Consider the following 10,327-nt stretch of genomic DNA (forward strand, 5'->3'; position numbering starts at 1 on the left):
TCTAATCTACACACAAATATTAATTTATATATATATATAGAATAAAAAATAATAATACAAATCAACAAACATGCCCGATTAACCAATATCAACCAATATATAAATACACTATTATTATTTTTATTTTTATTTTTTTCTGGACAACCCTTATCAAAAATAGAAAAATAGATAGTAGTCGATTCTCCGACCTACTAAATATGTGTATAATATTTAATAAAAATCGGTCAAGCCGTTTCGGAGGAGTATGGTAACTAACATTGTAACACGAGAATTTTATATATTAGATAATATTGTAATAATTATAAATGGATAATAAACGAATGTTAGCTGATATTAAGATGTTGATTGTTGTTATTGGAAAGTGAGATAGGAGAAATTTATGCTTTTGCAAAATGTTCACTATCAACAATTAAATTTTTACAGTTTTTGGTTTAATAGAAGATATACAATGTTCTATATAGAATGACAGATCAACATAGCAAATTTACTTATATCATTTTTTTACAATGAAAATAAAAATGTAAATGTTCAATACTTACATTATGTCCAATTGATGGAAGGCCTTTTGGTAACATGACAACATGTGAATCTTGATGTAAAAATTTCAATCCTTCCACTGAATACATTGATTCGGTAAGTCGTTCATTTATTACAAGATCAGTCCTAAGATAATTTAAATTAAATGTATTATTAAGTTAAACCTATGCTTAGTATCAAACTAAATATTTTTACAAAAAATCAAAACTTTTAGATTCAATTTTTAAATAGTGATGATTTGTATGAAAGATTAATATAAATACTATGATTTTTAAATAAACATTTTTTTTAACTTAATTTTTAAGAAGGTAAATAAAGTAAAGGGAACAGATAAGGTGACAGTATTTTCAGAGACCATCGCCACCTTGAAATTCTTACAAAATATAATTTAAGAAAGAAAGCTATTGTATCAGTTATTGTTAGATAAATTAAAATAGAATTTGATGTTATTAATAAGTTCTACAAATTGATGAAATAAATATTTTGAAAAAAATTATTTCAACTGATTTTTTGATAGGTTAAAATTAAAGTAGGATATACGACTTTTTCTATATTAAAATACTTACTTTTTTGGAGGTGGTAATATACTGAGGTTAAGTTTATTGCGCAATTGGTGATGCAAAAGATTCTCATTAATTGGAACTTCTGCGGGTAACGTAAAACGTGGGGGCTTAGGTGGCAACTTCAGTCGGAGTCCCCACATGTTGGTGGGTTTTTTACCCTGGAATTCAAACCTACTGTAAAGCAGACAAATATAAATAGTTAAATTTAAATATTAAAGAAGATAAGATGCAAAGCAATTAATAATATATATGTATAGTTTAGTTTGCTTAGTTATTTTTTATAACTGAAACATACTATAACATAAATATTAATTGATAATTCAAATTATATACTAACTGATTGGTGTCTTTGAGCAGGGAATTGACAACATAAACTTTCCTGTCATCAACAGGAACATTAAGAATCTATAAACAATTATAATAACAAGTAAAATATATTACATAGGTAGTAAAAAATGTGTCACATCATATGTATAACAAATAAAGAAAGTTTAGTTGTGGTTTTCTAATTTATTTTTATAAGTTTATATCAAAATAACTAATTTTGTGAGCAGAAATTACAAAAAAATATTTACAATGAAAAATAAAACATACTTTAGGAGGTAGATACATTGAAGTCCAATGATTATCTAAGTATGGAAGTATATTTATGTCCACATCATAATATTTCTGTGGTTTATAAGCAGTCATATTAAAAAGGGCAAGATGAACTAAATCCGACCATTCCATTTCAATACGACGTACAAACTCTGTACCTACATTGCACACGGAACACAAAAAGACATAGAACCTGGAACAAAAAAATTTAAAGGCAATAATTAAAATGTAATAAGATTGTATGAATTGTTCAGCCAATAAAAAAGGGAGTTAATATAAACTAATGAAGCTAAAATTTAGATAATCAACATTTACTATTAGTTACTTAATAAAAATTAATTTTTATATTTTTACATTTTTTATATATTTAACTACTGTCAATTTATATAAATAATAATATTTGTGTTTAAAAAAAAAAGTTAATATTAACAATCTAGTGAAACAAACAGTAAACAAATTACTTAAATCAAGTTTAATTAAAGTAGACATAATATAAAATAACTTTACTATATTTTAAAAGAGAATATACTGCTTTCATAACCGGTTTACGTTCAGCGGTGCGCTACTGCCTTCAGCTCATTGTGAACCATATACAGCCATTTCCAATTAGCACAACTATAATATGCATATTTACTCTCACGCTAACCATTTGCATAAAATTTATTTGAAATCTGTGTATACTTGTCGGGCAATTTTGATCGTTGACCTTGATAAACGAGAGTGGAAGAAATTGGGTTCGGGGCGGACGCTGGTCGTCAGTAGCTATGCGATAAAGCAGTAAAATATTCTCTTTTGAAATAGAGTATAGTTAATTAACAAAACATTAATTAAATATAAAGGTAATACCTAACTAGTTTTTACATTTTCCATAGATTTGTTTTCCACAAATAATTTTATTTAAATAGATTATTTTAGCTTACCTATCCCCAAGATACAGAGGATATATCAATGAAGTGACACATTTTTCATGAAACCATTGTAAACATTTACCACATTGCAGCATATTAATGAACCAGTCACCAGGTCCACCACAATAGCAATAGGTTCCTAAATTGTTAATACGGTGGTGTATATCCCATTGTAAAGCATTCAGCTAAAAAAAAATAATTGATTTAAATAAAGATATTAAGTTGATTAGTAAGGCTCGGATTTCAATTTATTTGCATATTTTTTTTAATGCTTGACTCAATGCAAGTTAAAACATTTATTCTAACATTTTTAATATGGTTTTCAATTTATTAGTAATTTTTACCAATTTATCTACACGTAGTGACAAAAAAGACACAAGATTGAAACATATATATATATATATATAAATATTCTTTCAAGTTTGTACTATAATTTCAGGTTATCTGGTTTTAAATAAAATTAAGGCTCTAACCAATTAGTTGATTATATAGGACTTTTATAGAAGATATTAATCACATACAGCACATACTAATATGTTAATTTTACACAGTTTGTGTTTTTTTGCTCAGTATTACGTGTTTTGTAAGAAGAATTTTCTTATCATTCAATAATATTGTATCAGTAGTGCGTGTGGCCGTTATCGGATACCTTTACTTGTTGTTTGTGTTGTTTCACAAAGTGTTTACATTTTGTTTTTTTTTTTTTATATACACAGGATATTGAACTAAAATTTTAAATCCATGTAGCGTTTACAAGGAAACGCGAGAGTATAGTAATGATATTTTCTTCATTCTTTGTGTATTATATACTTATAGAGTTTTAATAAAATTACATGTTAAACACATACTTTTTTTCACAATTTTAATACTTATTTATTTCATAAATATATCATTTTTGTTATTTGAAATAAAAAATAAGATTATTTTAAGTAAATTTATTTTCTAAAGTATTTTTTGGTCATAAATGCATTTTTCAAAAGGAAATTTAAATCCGAGCACTGTTGATTACCAATAAAAATTTAGAATCCTAATAGTACAGAAAACATACATCATAAGGTAGTTTAACAACTTTTGGAACAATTGTGCTTGATACAGAATTTGTAACTTGCAGTCTATTAATCTGTTGTTTTTCTTTACATTGAAAACATATCCATACAGTAACATCTGTAACTTCAACTTCCGGCTGTAAAAAATAGAACCATTACTTTTATAAATACATACTTTAACAGTTAAAATAAATATAAATTGCATTAGAATAAAAATATGTTATAATATAATATGTAATAAATATTAATTATAAATAATGACAATTTAATAGAACAATCAATATTCCACACATAGAAAAACCAATAAATAAATAATTACCAAAGAACTTTTTATTGCTGAATTAATTTCAATTAAATTTTTTTTTAATAAGACAATTATTTTATTTAATTTAACTATAAAAAGAAGAGTATTCATATTAAATACAAATCAAAACTGGAGCAGTAAGTGTTAAAACAAGTAATACAAATTGATGTCACTGACAGAATGCAATAAATTACAATATATAAGACATATAACATTATTTGTATTTTGTCGTATGCGCACTACCCCAAATTTCGGTCTACCTGCGAAAATATTGTTTTTAAACGTTTTTTGATTATTATGTTTTAATAACATTATTTTTCTATATTATTTTTGAATAACGTTTTTGATAATATATTTTTTTTTTATATATTATATTCTTATAATTTATAACTTTTAACTTTTAAGTTATAATAGTAACGCGCAATATACAAATGCACTTAAAAGTTGAAAATTAAAATGAATTATTATATATATATAAAAAAAAAACAATATTATCAAAACTCTATTTGGAAACAATAGGAAAAATAATGTTTTTAAAAACGTTAATCAAAAACAATATATATTATATAAATTGTATATATTATATACAGAATATAACTTTTAACTTTTAAGTTATAATAGTAATGCGCAATAAAAAAATACATTTAAAATTTAAAAATTTAAATTAATTATTCATAATATTTAAATTTTAAATCAAAATTATAATTGACATAAAAATTAGAAAATTCAAAATTTCTGATTTCAAGTTAAAAATTAATAAGTAAAGATAAGTGAAATTTTTTTCGATTTTTGGGATTTTTTGTTATCGTTTTTCAGTTTTTTTTTTGTTAAAATCTAAATATAATTGTAGAGTGGCAAAACACGATAGAGCGCATACGACAAGATAGCCGTATTATTAATCCATGTTATTAGTCGAATTATATGAATTGTATGATATAGGGGATAGATTATGTAATATTTATAAAATACAAGTTCATAAAAAAAATTGAAGATTTAGGCACGATTTCTTATACACAAATGAACAAAGTCAATAGTTTTATTTTTTTACTATCATGCATATTAGTTTATAATATAAAAATGACTGTTTAAAAGGTTCTAGAACAAATTTTAATCAACTAGCCTTTTATATATTTTTTTAAGAGTAGGTAGTATAAAATTATATTTACCTTATGACATTTACGATGGTATACATTAGCACATTTATCACATACACAAATATCATCTGGCATAGCCTCGATATTGCACACATTGCAAAATTGAGTAGTGGTACTCGTACATGTCATTCGTGTAACATTTTTTAAGAATACCCATTTTACTGTATTATCACCAAACTTAACTAAACATTTAGATTCTTTATACCTCAACTAAAAGTAAAATAAAATATTAGTTAACAGCAAGTTTATAATTAAATATTATTTACTTTTGCTATAAATCCTAAATAAAATCGTTCATCATTTAGATGAACCAATACTTCTTCTCCACAAATATAACTCTTGCTTTCAACAGTTGTACTATCAGGAGTAGGGGCCTCGGGGCTCTCCCTTTTTATCTAAAAAATAAACAATATCAATGGTTAGACTAAAATTCATTTGACTTTTTAATAGATCCTACTATGAATAGTAAAATTAAAAAAGGATAATTGTGTATTTATAACTAAGTGTAGGTAAAAAATACCTTAATAGATAGGTACCAGAGCCCCAATTGGGAATTTAGGGGACCCTTAACTTAAATTATAAATTCAAATTTTTTTTTTGTTAATTATTTTGTTTCTTTATATTCAATTTATATAGGTATTAAGATTGTAAATAAATTATATAATATAACTGTATTACAGTAATATATGGGGGCCCTAATTAGTAATTATGTCAGGGCCCGGGGCTGCATCTGCCTAGCCCTCCCCCCACCCTTATTAGAGCTCTGTTATGTACATATACATATTTAAATATATATTATTAGTGTTGGTGGAATTTTTACCCTATAAGTTACTTATTGAAAATGACAAATTATTATATTTAAATAGGTGCAACGTCTTATTTGAAAGATGGAAAAATATATACTTAAGGTTTTGTTTGATTTTAATAACTTCAAATAACCATAATTCAATCAATACGTAACTAATAAAATAGCAAATTGTCAAAAACCAATATCTATATAAGCCAAATGTATTATCAATATAATTTATACTAAAAATCTAAAAATGTTATAATAGACATAGGAAAATATAATAGGTATTGAATAATATTAACATATTAAATGTACCAATATTTAAGATCATTCTTTATTTAGATTTTATCTTTGAATAATTTTTAAAAACAACTTGAAAATGTTAAGATTTTTCTTTTTTCAAGAAATATACATAATAGTTCAGTTATATTTGATTAATTGTTAAAATGTATGTTATTTTCAAACAGAAAGAAATCAATATTGACAACAACTCTTGATTCTAATTAAATTATTTAAGAGATTAAAAAATGTCATTAAATTTCTCACAGATTCCTTTTTGATCTGCAACATTTTGTCAGCTATCCATTGTCGAATAATCCTGCAATTAATAGAATATTGTTAAAAACCATCAAATGGTATCAATTACCTATAAATAACAAGTACTTTCTAACTAGCCAATTGAGAAGTCTACTAGCCAACTACAATATATGTACAGAATAGTCAAAAAATGCATTCTACTCTGGACAAACAACTACAACTTTTCTATTGATACACTGACTGATAGGTAGTGAATGAAACGTCAAACACAAGGCCAGTGATCTGAAGTAGCGGACAGGGTTGTCACTACTCGTAACTCGCACAGCATTTGACGTACGGAAACGAGTGTCTGTAAACACAGTCTCAAGCTTTCCACCCGTAAAATACCTACGATCACGATTAGGCTGACTTTCTCACTCGCACACACTAAACACAAATACAAATACAAACACTATCACATACACTCACGTAGCTTATACAACACATCCATACAAATATTTCACACACATTTCCACTTCGTACACAACATACACGACTTGCCGTCCTCGTCGGGCAAACGATATGGACGACCAGCCACTCATATCCCTCGCCAGCGCAAGCATTTTCACCGGTGTCCACGGCCGTCCATCGTTACCCCTGCGGCCTAAAGCACGGGGACCGGACAAAGGCGTCCGGCGAACAGACAGAGACTCGCTACCTTCGACCTAATCCGGGACACGCCGTGTCCCAACTCACCATAAACGCAAACGACGACGACAACGACGATAACGGCAGCAGCGATCCAATTCCTCGACTTCTCGTCAGCCTTTTGATTACATATTCGATTGGACCGCGGCTGGGCTCGACGTCTGCGGTTGTGTTCATGGCCCCCGTCGGATCACTGAACTGCGGCCGCCCCGGGTGGCACCACTGCGCCGTCGCCGCCGCCGCCGCCACCGCCGCCGCCACCGCCACCTGCCGACCAGTGTTATCAGTCAGCCTTGGTCGGATGGGCCGCCTCTGAATTCTGAAATTGTTTTTTCTTCGCGAAATGCCCAACAGAATAATCTGAATAATATCAGACTGCATGCAATTTACATTGTTTTTTCCCAGTATTTACGACATAATAACAATGTTGTCGCCTACCCACAGGTACCTACGACGTGGCTACGTGTATTTCTGCGCGTTGTGCCGTTGTGTAGTTAATAATTGTCACGATGTGTTGATATTTACAAAGACTGCATAGTGCACACGAGTCGTGTGACTCGACTAATTATTATAAAACCATTTCAATAATAATAAATAATAATACTCAAAATAGATTACAGATAATTTATACTAAATTAAATTGTTATCAACGTTGATTTAAATAAGTAGCGGCTATGTAGGACTGAATTAATCCGAATAATTATAATAATTATTTATATTTTAAAACCTTAGACACATCTGATCATTAATTGTATCTTAGCCTTGAAAAAAATTGGAGGTACCTACCTACTTATACGGCTATACCTACCTGCAGGAAAATATTTTTTTTAAAGCTTACACCCCAATACCCCATACAGTATAGGTAGCGTCGTAGTTACGATAGGTAGGTACCGTCGTAAGTAGCATGATGGGCAAGACAGTAAGCGTGTTAAAGAAAATAATTTATAAATCTTCCAGGACTGTATTTTTGTCTACCTTATTACTTTGAATAAAAATAAATTATAACTTAATCATTGAAGAATTTAAGATGATTTTCACTCTGTCTAACACTTCAACACCCATCCGTACCTTGGTAGGTACGGATGCCATACAGAAATTTAGATGTGTAAATGATGTGCAGATTTTTTCCATTTCAATGTACCTACCAATTGATCTAATGAAGTGATATGAATTCTGAAAACAATTTGAATTTGTCGTAAAGACGCAAGCACTAACCTCTACTAAATGAGATCCACTTTTTCTCACTTTTTTTTAAACATTGGGTAAACACAATGGTGTTTTCGTAAAAAATCGACAAGGTATACGTTCATTTATGAATTTAAGGCAATGAATATTGTGGTTTTTTAAACACAAAACTAATAGACTCAACCCTTAAAAAAGCCGCACGCTTCGCTTTTTTCCGTATACCGATTATATTTCATGAAAAAGACGGCCATTTTTATTACTCAGCGGATCACGAACAATGGTTGACTAATTCGTGGTACTAATCAATCTTGATAATTATTATTTGTTACGCGGTTTTAACTTATAGTCATATAGATAATTGATAAATGTCATAGATGATAATAGATAAATAAATACCAATTACTTAATTTTTAAATCATATTATGCCGTATTGCCGTGTATTTCTTTTTAAATGTTGAGGTATACGTATAAACGTATTACGTACATATTTGTACTATTTTTCAGTTTATAGGTATACAAATTCACTAAATAGTAAATGGGTATACGTTGTATACGGTTACCCCCGTATAGCCTCCAAAACCGTAAACAGAAGAATTATGATTCTAATTTCGAAGTTCATTATAATGGAAGTTGTATATTAATTATTCAGTTATACGTTATAACTTACTGTAGTTTACAAAAACTGATGTGTATACACTATACTGTTACTGTAAACTATTAAATAGTGCAAGGAAATTCCGTCGAAACGAGTCTTGAACGAGCTTCGTATCCATCAGCTCCTATCTGACGGAATGCACGCGGTTGATAGTACATCAGTTTTCCGAGGATAGCCATAAATCATAATAATATGCTGCATTGCTGCTGTCAACTATACCAGTGCTTCTCAAAATGCTTATATACGACGACACCCTAATTATTTATATCCATTTAAAAATTAAAATCTAACACACTTAAATAATTAAGAGAGTTTTGAAAAAGTTACACTTATAAACCTAAATGAAAAATTCAGAATGTGACCATCTTCACAATTGTTTTTTCCTATCAGTAGTTTTTAGTTTTTACCATCACGTCATAATTCTATAATACGTATCATATATTAATTATACTTTGAAGTTAGAACACATACAATATACGCTGTGTCTAGATACCCGAGTGCCCGTATATAGGTAGGTACTGTGCATTTTTTTACTTTTAACATCCCTGGGCCACCAAGTACAAACTAAATCCAACTTGCTTTCAGAAACCACCCTCAATTTTTTCTTATAAAACAAATATATACCTAATAAGTAATAATTAATAATATATTATAATAAATTCAATATTTTCGGCCAAAATTAATTCAACCTAACAAATTACTTAACGATATACTAGATATACTTATTTAGTTGTATAGGAAAACTTATATTATTATTTATATATTATATAAATATTATAAAGTTCAGGAAAATATAATATAAGTTATCTGGTATATAATTATATGTTCTATAGGTAGTTTCTAAAAGAAACATAGAAATTAATGTCTTCATGTATTGTTGTTCAAATGTGAATGCGAGTGAATAGTGATGAGAAAAAAACTAAAACCAATAAAATCACGAATAACTTGATTTTCAAATAAGATTTTTTACAAGAGGACGTTACGTGGTTGAATGTATACAAACATATACTAGTTGCTAGAACCTATATTATGTAAGCGATACTTCAATGTTGTGTGGGACGATAAGGATTTCCCATGAGATTGCAATTGCACTGATGATATTAAAATATAACATGACCCCAATGAATATCATAATATACCTACCTATAGGTACCCCAAGTATGTTCATATTTTAGAAAAAAATCTTTTTTGGATAAGACCTAACAGCAAAAGTACACACCATTATCAGGCTATACGCACACATAACAATTCCGTATTCGCAATAAATAAAACATATTATAATAATATACGTTGTGATTTTTAATATCTGTTAACTATTATACATTTATACATTTATATACTGCGCCACAATTTTCTCCTGTCCT

The 10,327-nt window shown here is 28.3% G+C and overlaps 1 protein-coding gene across 1 annotated transcript; it reads right to left on the minus strand.

Moving 5' to 3' along the window:
- Positions 1-436: 436 nt before the first annotated feature.
- Positions 437-7,234, minus strand: LOC100167748 (metal-response element-binding transcription factor 2). Its single transcript, XM_016808745.2, has 10 exons — positions 7,172-7,234; positions 6,446-6,497; positions 5,376-5,504; positions 5,122-5,319; positions 3,654-3,788; positions 2,618-2,790; positions 1,695-1,890; positions 1,438-1,505; positions 1,104-1,274; positions 437-663 (listed from the first exon to the last, which is right to left on the minus strand). The coding sequence occupies exons 2-10, from the start codon at positions 6,467-6,469 to the stop codon at positions 489-491; spliced, it is 1,269 nt and encodes a 422-aa protein (XP_016664234.1). The 5' UTR covers positions 6,470-6,497; positions 7,172-7,234; the 3' UTR covers positions 437-488.
- Between the last annotated feature and the right edge of the window lie 3,093 nt (positions 7,235-10,327).

This window comes from Acyrthosiphon pisum, chromosome A2 (genome assembly GCF_005508785.2).
Source record: "Acyrthosiphon pisum isolate AL4f chromosome A2, pea_aphid_22Mar2018_4r6ur, whole genome shotgun sequence".
Classification (NCBI taxonomy): Eukaryota; Metazoa; Arthropoda; class Insecta; order Hemiptera; family Aphididae; genus Acyrthosiphon; species Acyrthosiphon pisum.